This window comes from Lissotriton helveticus, chromosome 3_1 (genome assembly GCF_964261635.1).
Source record: "Lissotriton helveticus chromosome 3_1, aLisHel1.1, whole genome shotgun sequence".
In the NCBI taxonomy this organism is placed as follows: Eukaryota; Metazoa; Chordata; class Amphibia; order Caudata; family Salamandridae; genus Lissotriton; species Lissotriton helveticus.
In genome coordinates this window covers 784,104,490-784,122,478 of record NC_136061.1, presented here as the reverse complement: position 1 = coordinate 784,122,478, position 17,989 = coordinate 784,104,490, and the positions used below count along the sequence as shown (strand labels likewise).

The following is a 17,989-nucleotide window of genomic DNA, read 5'->3' as shown; positions in this document are numbered from 1 at the left end:
ATTTCTGCACTTTATGTATTTCAGGTTTTTCAATCCACCAGCTACTGTGTTTTTTTACAATATGGATTGATCCTAAAACATGACGGTAAAACAAATTATGTTATAGTTCTGAACCATAGACCATCATAGTGGAGAAGCTTTCTCCCATAGCACAACCAGTTATGTAGAGTGACCTCATAGCTAATCATTTTATTACTTATGTTAAGTCGCTCAAACACAATACGCGTAAAAAATTAATATGATCACTTGGACGACTCCTATACCATCATCATTAACCTAAATTGGCAGGGAGAATATTTTCTTTTGACAGTGAGCTTACCACGGTTTGGTTGCCACTAATCGTACCTACTTATGTTGAATATCTTTTTAGGTTTAAAACAACAGTTTCAAATAGGAAAACAAACTGTAAATATAAATTGTGATAAATTATAAACTGAATGTATACTGATACTAGTTTTCTATTTTTATGTTGTCCACACCCCTGAAGAAGTTCTACTACACAAAAGGAATGAAATGTGCTTGCATGTCAAAATGAAATAAAATATAAATGAAGATGTGAAACTGAACAGACTCGACTTTAATCTTGTATAAAATAATGAACGAGTGTGATACAAACTTTTGTTTTGAACACACCTCAGAAACATTTGCAAAATAAAATGGACAGTAAGAAATAAACAAGCCACTTCACCACTATAAATTATTCTTAAAGGGAACAGCAAAGTATGAAATTATATGTTAAGTTAATAAGCAGGATTTCAGGTCTTGTGTGTTAATCAAGTCATTTAACAATAACTTACACACTAACAGCACTACCATTAGTATTTACAATTCACGAAGAAAGGTTCCAGCACCAAACAAGACATTTAAAAGGAGATGTGTTACCTTTGTGTACCATAGTCTTGGTACGATCGTTTGCCATTACTTCGTTCCCATCTTGAAGACGAAGACTCAATGGTTTGCAGGCTAGAATTTCCCGAACTTCGTCTCAGGTGAGGTGTTGGCAAACTATTTCTACTGTTTAATCCCTAGTAAGGTAAAAGTACAGAATCTCTCAAGGTCATCAAATATCGGATTACAAGCCACATATGCAGCATATTCCATAAATCACTTAGTAACTTAGATTACCCAAAACTGTTCTAAAGTAGGGTGCACAAAAAAGGCAATATTATCTTTTTACATCAAAATCATGTATAAAACTGTATATAGTCATGAAAAAGCTAATATTTTCAGTGCAACACATATTTTATAGATCATAGTCATTTTATTTAAACAGTTTATAATGTAGACTTTAAACATCTATGTTAGATCTGGGGGTCTCTAGTCGGCAATGGTATTCACCTTTGTCCAAATAGGGACTGTTACTTTTAAGTCAGGATAAGGGGATAACACTCCTAAATAACCCCTGCTCACCCCCTTGGTAGCTTGGCACGAGCAGACAGGCTTATCTCAGAGGAAGTGTGTTAAGCATTTGTGAATATACACAGTAATACAGTGAAAACACTGCAGATGGACACGACAGGTTTTATAAAAATAAGTATTCTTTATATAGACTTAACACAAGACCACAAACGACAAAAATCCACAATACTATACTTAAAGAGGACTTAGATGATAAAAGTTGCTTAGTTCAAGTTGATGATAAATGCAACAAAGTTCTCAACAAAGTACCTGGATGCGTAACGCAAAGTGAACAAAAGGCTCGCAAAAGGGGAGATGCGGTGGTTCTGTGATCCGGGGGAAAGGATGCGTTGTGCCTCAATGCTTGCGCAGAGTAGGGGAGGTGTTGTGATCCTTAACGGTGCGGGGTTGGTGCGTAGATTCTCAGCCTGCGGGTCATTGCAATGCGCAAGATGGCGCCTGGATGCAATGATCCGGTTGCGATGCGAGAAGATGGCGCCCTTGAAGCGACGATGCTATGACGATGTGTAGACGCCCTGGCAGCCTTGCGACAACTCTGTACTTTGGAGCCGCGACAGGCCCTGCTACACACTTCTCCAGTGATGCAATGGCGACTCTTGATGGCGTCACGCTTCACCGCTGATGCGACAGCAGGCAGCTTTGACGAAGACCTGCTTCCAAGGAGATGCGGTGAAGGCTCACTTCTCCGGCGATGCAACGATTTCAGCTGCGGCGGCGACACGCTTCCACTCAATGCGTCACACTTCCAGCTCCCAGTGACACGCAAATGTCTGGAGGAAGAATTCCCGGGAAAGGAAATTCAGAGGGGAGCTGGAGATGAAGTCTTTTGTCCCTGAGACTTCAGCAGGAGGCAAGCACAGTTCAAGCCCTTGGAGAATATTCTGTAAATAATGAAAGTCCTTAAAAAGTTCCTCATCATTTCCTTGGCAATGAAGCAACCACTGCAGGCCAACCCAGCAAACGGCACACTGGCAGAGGGGCAGTAAAACTCCTGCAGCTTCCTTGGTTCTTCTCCTTGGCAAAAGGTTTCTTGTTCCAGAAGTGATTTAATTTCTTGGGACTGGGTCCCAATATTTATACCCCAAAATCCTTTGTTCTCTGAAGGCAGAGAGGCCTCTGCCTAGTCCGAGCACCTTGTTTACATGACTCCCTCCTTCCTTTCACTGTGCAGGGCAGAGACATCAGCCGCCCCACAGGAGGTGGAGCCAGCACAGGGGAGGGAAGGTACGGGTCTGGAGCACTTTGTTGACATGATTCCTTCTCTCCTTTCACAGTGCAGGGCAGAGACATCAAACACACCACAGGAGGTGGAGCCAGCATTGTAGAGGGAAGGCCCAGCCCTGTTCAGGTCCCAGGTGCAACTCCTCACTCCCATCTAGATGCAGATCTCTCTATTCACCACTGGGCTGCCCCAGCCGGTCTCCTGGAATCCCCTCGCCCTGTCACTCACAAACACAGACAAGGAATACAAAACCTAGCAGAGGCAGGCCTGGACAGTTAGGCAAGGAAATACCTACTTTCTAAAAATGGTATTTTTAAACGCCGAATGTTAAAACCAACTTTACTAAAAGATGTATTTTATCATTCTGAGTTCAGGCATACTAAATTCGATTTTCTACCATGTTCCCTGAGTTTGTTAGGATTATAAGAATGTAATAATCTAACTGCCCATTCTGGCCTATGGAGAACAGGTAGCCTTGCAATAGTGAAAAAACGAAAATGGCTGTAATTCACTATTAGGACAAGCTACACACACCAGAGCATGTCCTAACTTATACTTACAATGCACCCTGCCCTAGGGCTTACCATTGGGGTATCTGATATGAAGCAAAGGGAAGGTTTAGGGACTGGCAAGTGGGTGCACTTGGCCAAGGCGACATTGCAGTACTAGACTGCAAAAAGGCCTTGCAATGGCAGGCCTGAGACACACTTTACAAGCTGCTTCTGTGGGTGGCACAACCAGTGCTGCAAGCCCACTAGCAAGCCTTTGATTTACAAGCACACATGGTGCACTGTACTAGGGTCTGACAAGTAAATCAAATAACCCAATCATGGAATCACTAATTAGTACATTAATTTAACATAGGGAGCACGTGCACTGTGGCACTGATTAGCAGTGGCACAGTCCCCAAAACATATAACCAGCAAAAACATATCAAAACAGAGGAGGAAATCCGTCAAAAATGGAAGAGACTCACGCCAATGATGCCAGGTCTAACAATCTACATTTTCTGGACTTGATTGTAAGTCCCGAACCGACCATTATGCAACTCCATTTGCAACCATCAATATTATTAAAGTAATCCATGGCATGAATTTAGCATGAGACGCCGTACAAATAGGTAACCGTAATCACATCGAATATAATGAAACCTAACATACACATTTATGCACGCCCTACATGAGAATCTCACAGAGAAGGACCTTAAAAGGTACACTTTAAACAAAACCTACTTGTTATCAGAATGTTTTAATGTTATGCGAATAAATGGAAAAGATCCAAGTTAGAATAAAAATGAACAATCCTATTTTCAGTCGAAAAGGACGGGTTGGACCTCCACTTGTCACAGGCCCAGGGTGTAGTCAATCAGAATAGGTGTACAAGCACCAAGGTCACAGAGCAAGCATAAATGGGAAGCAACAGCACAAAAGCATTTAAAATAGATTGGTCAAGGTTGCTGAGGTGAGAGTATTGCGAGTTAATATGGTCCCAGGCAGAAAGACAAGAGGTCAACAGGAAGCCAGAGTTATGTTTTTTGGTGTATTTATCTAAGTAATAACAGGCCAATGCTAACAACTAGCAAATGTCCAACGTGAATTAAATCACTATCATTCCAGAGATCCTCAACGCGGTCACTGAATAACAAACACTCCTTAGGCCAGGGTACGGGAGTTCATGTCATCTATTCTTTTAAAAAAGTGCATGTTTTGGCCAGCCCATTTAGTCTTTGACTTAGCTGTGTTTATGATGCGCTGTTTTTTTATGGATAATCCATCAATTCCCTGACATTTTGCAGATGTTTATACTGGGATACTGATTCATCATTAAGGTTTCGGGGATGGTACACAAAGTAATTCTTTGAGTATGTGATACGACTTGCAATGCAAACACGCAATGACCTTCTACGGCACCACAAAATGGCAGCGAGGCGGAAGCAGTGCTTGAACAGCACTACTATTACAATTAGACAGGCTTTAGCAATGACTTGAAGGGAATAGCACATGGTTTACTTCATGAGCTGTTATTCCAGATAATGAACTATATCCCTTCTCCGTGGGCCCTACAACACAATATCCTTCTACCAGGCACACGGGTTAAGCAACATTCTGGCCCCACCACCGGCCATTCGTTTAAAAAACGTGAAGCACAAAAGCTGCCCTTCTGTTCACACAAGACATTTATTGCACATGCACTGCTGCTCTAGTGCTCCAAGTGCAAGAGCAGATCTGAGGGAAGAGCAAGAACTTCTGTGATATTATTAAATATCCCATGCAGCCTCTGCTGGTCATAAAGCCTATTAGGAGACTGAGGCACCAACGTAAAGATGATGCTCCTCCCACTGTTATAGTGTTTTCCTTTTCTAAAACCCTACATCTGGCTCCAGAAGCTGAGGTGCAGCAATGCTTTGCAGTGTGGTTGCTGTAATTGCTTTCAGAGTCCACATCAGTATTACCAATCTTTGATACAACGAGCAGATCATCCTCCTAACTTCAGAGTCCTTCCTTGTTGCTAGCTACAACCCATAATGAAAGCCTAGGAACTTTCGATGACAGAAGTGGAAGCCACAGTCCCTGAGTTAAGAAGCTATCACAATTTGTGCAACAAGGGTGTAGATTGCTACAAGGAGTGACAGAGCAAAGTGCATCACATGCAGAAATCCTCAAGCTAGAGAGCTTTACAACCAAAGTATGCCCACATTGAACAGAAGCATCTAAAACAGGTTTGAGCCAGTTCTGCATAGCCACTGCCATCCTGCTTAAAGTCTGCTAAATATACAAAGAGACCAGGCACACACCCAGGGACATGAATGTATATGGTATTTCTATGGTGTAAACCTAGCCAAAAGAAAGCAGACAAATGCAATGTTAATGCATTGTGATGTAGTGTTCTTTAAAGAAGCAAGTCTTCAACTGTTTCCTAATTGGAGCAGCACTGGGGCAGTCCTGCTGGATACAGGGATACTGCTCCTGATCTTGGTGCATAGATGGAGAGAGCTGTCATCTTGTTTTTCTCTTTTTTTTACTAATTTAGTCTGCTCTCTGATAGTGTCCTAGCTTACGGTGTGCAGAGATCCACTAGAGATGGTGAGCAGGTCTCCAAGTATACAGGAGTGCTGGTCCTGATTGCTTTGTAAAGGATGCAGCTAGGTTTGAAGATGGCTCAGTCTGGCAATGGAGTTCCATCAGGATAGGGGTGATGTGATCTTATTTCTTCAGGTCCTGGATGCCCATTGGGGGCATGCTGTAGTATGCAGCATGCCCCCAATGGGTATGGCAGGTCAGAGTAGGACATTACCACCATCCAGATGCAGGAGTACGAGGTATATGGGAGAAAAGGTTTGACTTTTAAAAGAAAGAGAGAGCTGGTACCATGTCCTTTGATGGGGAGTTTGGTATCAAGGTAAAATCCAAGTGGCCTGGCATTCAGTGGTTTTGAAGCCATCAAGATTCATGTCTTAGGGGCAGGTTTGTACTATATCATGTTTAGTTTTCTTGGCAAACAACAAGAATGTCTTGGTTGGGGTGAGTTTCAAGTAAGGACTGGACATCCAGGTCGGAGTGATCTGCAAGCAGTGTTTGAGGGGCTGGATGTCTAAAACGGAAGATACTTTAAAGTAGAGTTGTGTATCATCTGCATGGCAGAGAATCTTGAGATCTGTGAGCAGAGCACCCAGCGTCTCAATATAAAGCTTGAAGTTTCCAGGAGACAGTATGGAGTCTTGGGGGACTCCACAGGTAAATCGAGTGTTCAATAACTTAGAGGTGTCCATCTTAAAAAACTGGTGCTGGCTGTAAAGGTAGGAGGATAACTTATATGGGGTGGGGATAAGCCCACTTGACATCCAGCGATTCCTGCTTAAGTTGCAATCCATTAGCCAGAATCATATTGGAAAAGGCATCGTAGGAAACTGGAGACTCTCCCTTTTCCTGTAAACCCTCTCCGAAGATTAAGCACCCCACATGAGGGAGGCAGGGGGGCGCATTGGATGGATACGTAGAGCAGCCTTACCTGCTCCTCTGTGTGCACTATCCAGCGGGCCGATGAAGTCAGCACATCTATATGCATGCGGACAGCATTGATTGGTGGCATGTGGGGGCAAATACCGAAGAGAGTCTGCGTAGACTGCTCCCAGAGAGGCTATACAAACTTTGTACAATCTATAGAAGAAAATTATAGATTATGGAGGTGCCCCAGATAAATGGTTCACCAGGTGGTTTTCTTTTCTACAATGCTGGATGTCAGAACTGTTGGGAGCCTTGTAGCCAGTTATTGTGGTCCTACTAGTAATTTATAGTGCTATACAATAAGGCTTAGCATGTTGTAGAAAGATTGGTACCAAGGAAGGAGGGATGTTTCTAGTTAGGACACTAACACATTTAGTAGATTATCAGGGCAACACACATCACTTAGTGCCAAATGTAGACCAAGCTTTAGAACGGCTAGTTGAAATATCAACTAGATGGGGTAACGTTAAAGAAGAAATGAATTATGGAAACAGTGCTACAGCAGACAATGTCACACAGCTATACGTGGAGAAAGCAGTGCAGGCCAAAACCTTGTGCTGATGAAAAAAAAGGTGAAGAGTTTACTTGAGAACAGAGTGCATGACCTTTAAGGTCATAGTTAAAGGAAGACCAGTGTTTGACAAGCTTGAAGGAATTTGTGGCACCTGGGCATGTATTCAGTGTTTCCTATGAAGGGAAACATGATTAGACCATGAGATCAGGAGATTGAATTAGCCAAGAACAAACGAAATCTGAAAAGAGGTCTTAGGAGCACAATGATAGACCACACACACACAAATACATATGCATTCAATCAAAATACACAGATTTAAAAGTAGAATAATACTTATTTTAAGCATGGTTAGAACTGTAATAAAGGATGTGTAGAGAATTAGGTTAAACTCTAGGGTCACATGTGACCTCATGTTTTTCCATAACTAATGTGTAACTGCCTAGCAATTCACTCTTTGAACTTTTGTAACTAGCATTGTTTAACTGTGTATAAAAACAGCTGCCTGTGAAGCATCAAATTGAGACCAGCTGTTTACTTGTGTGAAGACAGTCGTTCTCCCTGCCGTGACAGTAAAGAGTTATTTTTGCATAGCAAAGAGGAGTTTTACTTCATTCCTAAGTTACCCTACAACAATTGGTGTGAGAATTTACTTGTGTTGTGTTTCCACTTTATTACTGTTTGAAGTGTTGCACAATTATTTTTTTACACATTTATACCTTGCCTCCAAGTTAAGCATGACTGCGTTGTGCCAAGCTACCAGAGGGTTGAGCACAGGTTAATCATGACTTCACCCTGATAGGAACTGTGGTTGCAGCTTGAGTGAGGTTGAGGGATGGAGGGGGCAGGTGGACTCTGTACAGGCGTTAACTAGTAGCTAGGCAATCTCCCCAATTAACATACAACTATAAAAAATGAGCTACTATAAAAAATGAGCTACTCTCGGAAGTAACAATAAAATACCACAGCAAATGTGATATTTGCAAACAAGCAATCCTTGTTTGATAAAACGGATAAGGGCTGTAAGAAAAGGAACAAAAATCAAAGGAAGTTAAAGCTGTTTTCTGCAAGACTAAACAGGAGTGATGGTATCTAGAACCCTGACTTGTACTCAAATGAAGAATACATTAAGGAAAAACATGTTGAGTAGTGGTGCATGCCATCACATGGAGCACAAGAGAAAGTCAAACATTTTGATTTGAGTTTTAAATGTATAATGTAGGTACAATGTAACAGCCTTTGTAAGAAGATTAGTAGTGGAGAGATTAAATTAAGTGCATACATGTATCACATAGTACAATATTTGGTAACATAGCTGAAATGTGGAACTATCAAAAGCAGAGTAAACGTAGAGAAACTGCATTATAGCAAACCTTATGCAATTTTCGGTCTTCTTTTTCAAGTGGGTCCTCCATTTCAGTACAGGGGTAAAAGCCAGGAAATGGGGTAAAAGGGTTTATTTTTGGTCTGCATGATCCTGAGAAAGTACCCATCATGCTACTTATGCTTCGAAGAGCAGACACCACTTGCGCAGGAAGAGCAGGATCAGCCAAGAGGTCAGATAACACATTGCGAGCCTCATTTAATACAGAAAGATCTACTCCATTGACACCACCAGCATTCTAAAAAAAAATGAAAAGCAATACAAACATTAATGTTTTATCAGAGGAGGATATCTTACAAATGTGCCATCAATTTCCACCATACCAATGTTAGTTGCCTCAGTTTAGATTAAAACTTTTTTTTGGGCGATTTGTAAGAATGCTGAGAAAGTGGAGCTCCTGCATTGGTTCTGGTCTTGAAAAAGTCAGTCACTCAAACTTTATTCGATTTAAATAAATTATAAAGGCACAAAATACTAACTTTCATCATAAAAACATTGAAAACAAAGTCTTCATAATAAATATTTCATTGACAACCCCCATTAACGTTCAATAATGTTTTAGGTCAAGCCGTACATAGTGCACCAATCTCCCCTTAGCCATATTACTTTCTAAATGCAATTGATCCTTTTATAACATGTAAAACTGCACAACAAATGGCCATTGAGTTCAAATAAAGTAGAAACCTGTAACCTTCAATAAAAGAACAGGGTCGTAAAGGCTTTAACATCAGAAACAAATATTTAATTCCGACTGATTTATGCAACGGGCAAAAAAGGGTAAAGTGCACAGTGCTCTGTAATGTAAGATTGTCACATGGACAGGGACATAGATTAGACCAAGTACTGTGAAAAAGTCACCAAGAAGTGAACAAGGAAAGACAAAATCTCGTCAAATAAAATCTATGTTGACAATTCATCAGATAAATAAGATAAAAACGGGGATGATCAAACCTGGTAATTAAATCTAAATGACTCATGGATTCCAACAGATTCAATGCCTGCAAATGGAATGAATTTGTCCAAGTTACAAAGGCATTTTTTATAATGCCTTTGGCTTGATGAGACATGTTTGTGGGGCTATTAAATATTTCACTCAAACTCAGCTTCAGAAACACTCGAGGTAATTAAACCATGGAATACTTTGAATATTTGTATGTGAGAGGCAATCCAATATAATGGATCTAGCAAAATCCAATTCAGGAGCGTTCCAAATCTTGGCCTATAACAAGGGGAAAGACTTAGTCGGTCATCAACTAGGTCCAAACCCAGTTCAAGATAAGAAAAGAGTTAGAACACTTTTTCAGACCATCAACAGTCTCCTAATGAAATCATTCTCAATTAACTGGAGCTAAACACATTTAGCTTAACTCCAGACTCCAGCCTCATAAGTGGCGATGGATCAACTCTATTCCCCATAAAGAGTCAACCGCTCTTTCACTGGCTTCTGGCCCAGCTGGGCTGCAAATCTAAACAATGCCTCTGCTACTCTCGCTGTCTGCAGTGCTCTTGAAGTTAGTAGTGATCCCCCTGATAACGGAGCGTTACATTTTTTTTCCAGATAAGAGAAATTGACTACTTAATCTCATTCCCCTGGACCACAAATACTTTAGATTTTGTTCTTTTCAGGCCAGGTAATGACAAATTACTTTATGATTTATTTTAAGATCCAAAGAGGCCATTAAACCTACAAAACAGTCCAAAGATTTCTGAGGACTATTTGCTGTCCTTACAATGAGAACAGCATAATCCGAAAGCAATCACGTTTTTTTCCCAAGCAGATATGTCTCCAACCAGGTGATATAGAAAAGAAATAAAAATGGGCCAAGGACACAGCCTTGTTGAACACCTTCCGAAGATAAAATAGACAGACTTTTCTCCCCGTTGGTACTATGTTGGATCTTAACTATAGTATCTGAATGGAGCCTACGTATAAAAGAACCATAGGGGGCTCTAATCCCATGTCTCCTAACATGGAACACAATTTGTCACAATTCACAGAGTCAAACACACAAGATAAGTCCATGAAAGCAAGACGTACTGAGCACTTCATGGACTTGGTCAATTTGCTGACAAACAGTGACAAATTGAGGCACTGTTCTACTGTGCCCATACCTCGTCTAAAACCATACTGGGTTTCGGAAAATATGTTCTCCACGCCCAATCTTCTAGGCGGTCTAAAATAACCCTTCCCAATATCTTTACCGGTGAATCAATTAATGATATGTGGCCTATAACACCTTGGGTAATTTTTTGTCCCCTTTCTTAAAGGCAGGAACCACAGTAGCCTCTTTCACTGACACTGGAAGAGGTCCAACAATGTCAACTAGAAGAGGCGCCCACAAAGGAACGTTTCCTATAAAAACATCAATTGAAATCCCGTCTGGACACGGGAATTGAAGACAGGAACCCTGCAAAATTGCAATCCCCACCTCTTTAAGTGAAATTGAATTTCAAAATATAATAGATTATCCAGAAAATCTGGTTCCACTATTTCTGGTACCATTTGTTAAAAGGATTAAAAATACAATTAAAATGTTCCAGCCAGGTCTCCCCTTAAATTAGAGAATCCCATTTTTGACAAGGGACATCTACAAATATCGGACTATTAGTTACTTTCCAGAACTTTTTCAAGTCCTTCAGAGCACTTGCGGCATTTACATCTTGCCATGCTTCAGTCCTGAACTCTGCTTTCCTCTGTTCGACTGATATTTTGTAATTCTTGCGCAAAACTTTCACTAAGTTTTTATTCCAATAGGAGGTCTTAAGAGTGCCTTTCAGATCTTTGTGGGCTTCAGTACAGGATCTATTAAACCAACTTACCAAAGGCTTCTCCTTGAATGAGCGCTTTCCACCATCAGCTCACTTGAGATGACAGCACATAGGGTTTGAAAATCCTGAATAATATTTTCCGAAGAGGAATCAATATTTAAACAACTAAGTATAAAATTCAGATTTTCACAAATAACTTTATGCCCAAACGCCCTGAAGCTTATTCAAGCCCATTTCAGTCTGATCCCTTGTTTGAATCATATTTAATTGGGATTTTGGTCAACTGACTTCTCCCATGATCCAATTTAACCCCTTCCACGCTCATGACGAGCTGGGCTCGTCATGGTGTAGCCTCCTCGCACGCTCATGACGAGCCCAGCTCGTCATGAATAATGGAAAATGGAGGATCCCAGCACCGGGGGGGAAAACGCATAGCAGCCAAGTGGTTAAAAGACGCCTTTAGGGGGATTATAATCAGTGGAACAATGTGAAATGACCTTATGACATACTAATAAACTAAGAAAAATTCTAGATAAGAAAATCAACGCTTGTGTGACCTCCCCAATGTAAGTCAGGCATTGCACACTAGAGCACTCATTTAAGAAGAGTAAATAGTTTGATTCCATGTAAAACATCTCAATATGTTGAGTGAGTGAAGTGAGACCTATGTATTTTCTATTCCACACACTAGCGAGCCATTGTATTAACACATGGTGCAATTGAAATTGCCATTCCACATAATGCATAACGGGTGTCTCTCAGAGGTTATTTTACTGATTTCCTCTCACAAACTATCTGCTACATGGGGGTTACTCTGACCAAAGATATTCTAAGAAATAAATGTATAATTACAAAATCTACAGGCGGTAATCTGAACACTAAAAATATTTGACATCAAGAAGAGGAACTGATTATTTTGATCTTTATCACTGTATATTTAACAGAAACTAAAATTGCCAATCCTCCCATTGCCCTTCCTGAAGTCGCGTGAATTGCTGGTGTACAGAAAGAGAGAACCCAGTTTATGTGAAAATCTGCAACTAACCAGGACTCCTGAAAGCATATTAAATCAAATCTAGAAACAAATGCTAACCAATCTTCGTTCCTCAACTTTGAATTGATGCCCGCTAAATTCTATGATACAACAGCAAAACAGAGATCAGAATGAACAGGTGCTATCGGAATTTCTTCAATCAATGCTTACCCTACAGAGCACCTTGTGACACTGGCAATTTATCCCCAATCACTGTATGTGGTGTCCCTGCTTGAGGGTCAACAGGCACAGAACAAACATCCCCTGTCCCTTCAGATTAATCTCCTGTTGGGACCCACTATGGATGTCAATCAATGTCAGATAGGCCACTTAACAGTTCAAATCTATTCACATGGACAAAAGGATCCCGGGTGGCTGTCTAGGTACCAGACCAGGTGTACAGCTATACCCTTACCAAAAAATGAGGTCAGGAGGAGGGGGTTAAAATATCCCACAGATCAGGCCTGGATCTGATCATGATTCAAGTTTGAGACATGAAGACGTGTCAACAAATATCTTACAAAACCAGGTGGCCTAAAACTTATCACAACTACACCCCTAATGGTTTTTCAAAGCTAGTCCCACCCACTCCAGGTCATAAGAATTTAAACAGAAATGGTCCTAGAGGAGACAGCATTCCTTGTGCATCACCGTGCAGTTTTATTAATAAGACTATAGCTATACTCCCTAACCCCTTCTGACAATATTGGTACTCCTGCTAAGACAATAGTGTATGTTCTGGTGGCAAGTCTAAGTAATCAGAGGGGATTTATTTTGAGGATCAATTAATACAGGCTTATTTGGCAGATATCTCCTTGTACCAGATATATTCTTAACAAGCTGTGAGGATTGAGAAGTGGCTAACAATGGCATTACGGAACCAGTTAGACCCATACACAATACATTTGGGGATCTAGGTCTCCTAGAACAGTCAAAAGTGGCAGGTCTTTGCTGTTGAGTGGAATCTGGTTTGGGTGAATTGTGTTTCTATAGCATTATTCTGGACTGAGACTAGGTCAACAATATACAAAGTTATGACAGATTTTTCGAACACCACATTAGTTGAGAGAGGAATTAATGGTGCGCTCTCTTATCAAAATTCCTCCTGCTCAGGCAATACTTGTTTCCAAAACCAAACAAGAAGCAGAAGATAACAGTCACCTTCGTCAACTCAATTTCTTTATTTAGAACTCCCGCTGCAAGAAATGTCAAGCGCAGTGCCATTGGCACATAGGGAAGCAATGTTTTCCCCTCCCTATTTTAAGATTAAAGATAGTGAGTATTTAAACAGGATTGATACTTCTAAACTTGGACTAAAATATACATAATGACTTTAGGAGTCCAGAATCAGTCACAAAATGTCAAAAGAAATATATAAACAGCCGGTACCGCAATACCTTCCAGCTGGGCCTCTTAAACAGAAGAGCCAAGAAAAGGAACCCAGCTCAGCCACGGCCGGCCGCATGCATACGGGCCTGCTCTTCACACAGGCCCAATTTGTAAAGCACTTCCGGGCTAGAGTTGGCTTGTCAGCAGCTCCTGCCACAGCGGATAATGAGGCTTGTGGTCTGCCCCCTTGCTCTCTCTTGAACAAGTCAGTCATTCTGTTGCTGATTTAATAAATCTACTTTATTGGCCGCTACAAATATTGATTAATCAGCATATCTAGCCTTCAATTACCAATAATCCCGTAGTACATGACCCCTTTACTTATTGTATCCTTCCGTACAGATAGAAAATTAAAAATAAATATTTGATATGCATCAGAGCACATCCTCCTATAATAAACCAAATGCAGGATATATAACAATTCCACTGGTTGGGTTGGTAAGGAAAGGAAAGTTAATTACTCATAATACTAGTTCTACATTGTAGAAATCTTTATGAAAATCAAATATCTATGTGGCATTTTTAACTTCAGAATAAAAGCGGTCTTTCTAAAGCAAAATTTTCAAAATTTCCATTTTTTTTATGAAATTACCAGAAAAAAGTGTACATAAAATATTAAAGCATGTAATCTAACTTTACTGCACAGGCAAAGATAGTCAAATTTGCAAGCGTTAAAATAAAAAATAATGCAGTACGATAGCCATCATCCTTAAGGAAGTGGAAAAGAAACATTTCTAATAATCAGTATTCTTTACACAAATAGGACTTGAAAGGCGCTACTGGATCCTTACAGTTTAATTTGATACTAACACAATGCTGAAGTTGGGTAGGACAAAATCTTGGATTACAACTAGGCATATATTCATTCGGTATTGCAGAACTTGATAGCAAGCACATCTTAGAACCACCATGGCATCCTTACAGAAGATGACAAAACTGAAGAGCCATTTAATCCATAATGCGATCTGCTTTAGCAACCAAATCTAGAGTAGTGTTTTCTGAAAGTGTAAAATGATTCACTTAGCCTTTCATTTATCACGGTCAGCCACATTACTGGATCAGGTAATATTAAGTGCTTCCCCTTCAGAAAACTGTTTTCCTTTACATGGCAACGGCTTCTTAGAAACCCGTGGACAATATAACACATTAGGTAAGAAAATGCTTTGAGGTAGGACACCATCCAAGTAAAACCACAGGACCATTCTCACATCTAAGATATAGCTTGATACTTGACCGTGTGGAGTGGTTGATAAAGCCAGTAAAGAAATATTCTGGTACAAATAAAACTGGGAAACTGTTCTAGATAGAAAAGGATGAGTTTGCTAAACTTCCCTGTTTGCTTAACAAATAGGTTAAGGTTCACAGATGATAATTTCTGAAAATCAACAGCTTTATGGAGTGACATAATAGTGACAAATAACATTTTCTCCCAAGTAGTAGTATTGTGTCAAAAAGAGGATCCACTGGCATAAGCAAGCTCAAGTTCTCTCAGGCACTTTAGAAAATGTTCTAAATTGTGCATAAACATTCTGCAATCATTCATTCAAATCTTTTATGACCACAATTGTAAAACAAAAAAGTATCTGAATAGGATTTGCATTCATGTTGAAAGTACTTCCAGGAGTACCAAATAGAAAAGAACTGCATCTTAGAAAGCTGAAGGACAGAGGTGTTGTAGGACATCATAATTAAAACGGAAACTTATAGGTGGATTTCAAATTTAAATCAAAAGTGGTCAATGTCTTAATTTAAAATCAACTCATAAAATTATTATTATACTATGTGTCATTTATAGCAACTGAAACATATCCAGTAGGAAAATATTTAGTTGGTACGGTTCTCCTAAGTAATATCAAAATATAAATTCTAAAAAGTATTTAAATAAACAAAAAAATGTTTCTTTACATAAAACAATTTTTCCTAAAATTACATTCTCTTAATTTTCTAAAACAAAATTTAAACATTCTCCAAAGAATGTAAAACTAAATATTGCCTGAGCATTAACAAAAATAGTTGTTTCAGTCGCAGATGCAAGTACACCTTGAAAGGAAGCAATAAATATGCTCTTCAATAATGTGTTTAAATTTCAAGAAACCGATGCAATCAGAAAAGTTCTTCAAAGCTATGTGGACAGGAAACTGTTAAACTATGCAGACATAGAAACGTCATTAGCTAAAATCTATGATGGTGCAAAATGTACTCTTGAAATGAGGACATATATTTCTAAAGCTGTGCTAGAGATGTGGGGAACCCAATATACCCTTGGAGGCTTGGGCAAAATTAACAGTATCAAGAAAAGTTGCCTACAGGGGATTTTGTTTAAACAGAGAAATCTTGATTAATTTAATCCACAGGTAGAAAACCAATCAAAACCGTGGGCTTCTATGTTTTACATAGGTTAATGCATTAATGCACAAGAGAATCTGTTCAAGACACAACAAAGATGAAAAACACGGGTCATCTTCAGAAAAGTATATATTAACCTTTTTAATTTTCACAATTAATAGGGTACATTCAACACTACGGTTGATATCAAATGCAAACAAATGAAAGAGGGTACAACTAATTACCACCTCAATTTCAAAAGTAAAAATCCTCTCCTCATAAAATCAAAAAAGTGACCGAACTTAAACTATAGAATACAGTCACTAGTTGTACATTGATACATAGGGAGTTGGATTATCAGTCGACGTTTCGGTCTTGTATCGAACAAATCCTTAAGACCATCTTCAGGACGGCAAAATCTGCATTAAAAAAATGACCCTTGCAAAGCAGTTTTAGAGCTCCAGATTTTGAACTCTTAGCTGAAACTTCAAACAGTGGGAAGGAGGTATTTCCTGATTGTTTCTCTGATTTCATTCAGGTTTCAATGTACTGGTGATAAAGTCTTCACAAAGTTTCTTTTTAACCTGGTATCGTGCAGGTATACATAAAGATTTCGTCGCAAGTCGATTTGAATAATATAGCAGGCGTGTCACGGGTGGCCATCTTCTTAGTGAGGCAACTTTACTTGATACTATATTTCTGAAGCAGCAGGCAAAAATAATTCTTATTCTAAAAGTTATGTGAGCAGACTTTAAAATCATAAAAATCTAATTTAAAAAATGCTCTCAAAGTTTCAGAAATGTATTTGATGTTGTTCATCTTTAGGTTTAGTTCATGTGCCACCTCATCGAGATTCTTAAAACCGGAATCCAAAAACTCAGATCAAGGTCTCTTTTGGCACAATGTTAGTCAGCATGCCTATTCAGGAGCTGTGTACTTCTTGTTTGGCACTCTGATTTATTTTTTGTTTTTCAAATATTTCATTGCTTCTTCTTAGTATTTATAAAAGGAAGTTATGTTTCACACATTCAGATCATTCAGCTTAAATCAAGCGGTCATCTTCCGATTCATTCCCTTCACCTGCCCCATTTAAAAAAGTTCTTTTGATTTGAAACTGGAACACTCATTTGCTACTGGGTTTTTCAGAGTTAAATTTTTTTAACTCTGATTTTCTTGATTCTGATTTTACTGTTCTCTTTCCACTTGCACTCTGCGTTCTCCCTCCTCAAGATCCAGGTTGGGAACTTGAAATGGACGCCGAATCAGCAGCTTGTATCACAGCTTTATCTACAGTCCACACTTTTCGTGTGAAATACATGGACAAATGTTGCAAATCTCCACATTTCACAGTGTTGCACGCTAATATGTCTTGGTAAGGGCCATTCCATGGGGGCTCAAGACAGGACTTCTGAACATGCATCACCATGACCCAATCCAAAGGCTCTGGGTTGTGGGAGGCTGTATTGCTTGCTAAAGGTCTAACAAGCTACCCCTGCTGAAAGATAGAGCATGCCATATCAGCCAAACGTTTGCCATAATTTCAGAACCATAGCATGAATAATATTCAAAAGCCCAGATGATGGAATACCAGGAATCCTCATGGCTCTCCTAATCAATATTGCATGTTGTGATAGCCCCTTTAATTTGGGGGTACTTCTCAAACTGATCAGAAATAAAGAAAGAGCATCTGGCAATTTCAATTATGTTGAAGAACATACTTTAGTAAATCTTGCTTTCAACACAGTATTAGCCCTTGCTTCTACATTAATTATTCATGATATTAACTGCAATGAAACTTTGGCTTCTTCTTAAGTGCTACTTTGGATTCTTATGGCATAATTTCTAAAATGAGTTCCCTTATCTATAAAAATCTTTCAAACCGATTCGTGGGATTAATTCCATTAACAGCTTTATTACAGTCAATGAGTCATCT

At 39.5% G+C, this 17,989-nt stretch overlaps 1 protein-coding gene across 3 annotated transcripts in view; it reads right to left on the bottom strand.

The window, feature by feature from the left end:
- Positions 1-17,989, bottom strand: part of PDE3B (phosphodiesterase 3B) — a 1,530,363-nt gene that overhangs the window by 1,088,730 nt on the left and 423,644 nt on the right. For all 3 annotated transcript variants that reach the window (XM_078681018.1, XM_078681020.1, XM_078681019.1), the window contains exons 3-4: positions 8,530-8,778; positions 883-1,025 (exon numbers count right to left, since the gene is read on the bottom strand). In XM_078681018.1, the coding sequence (XP_078537144.1) occupies positions 883-1,025; positions 8,530-8,778 (392 nt within the window). The remainder of the gene's footprint in view (positions 1-882; positions 1,026-8,529; positions 8,779-17,989) is intronic.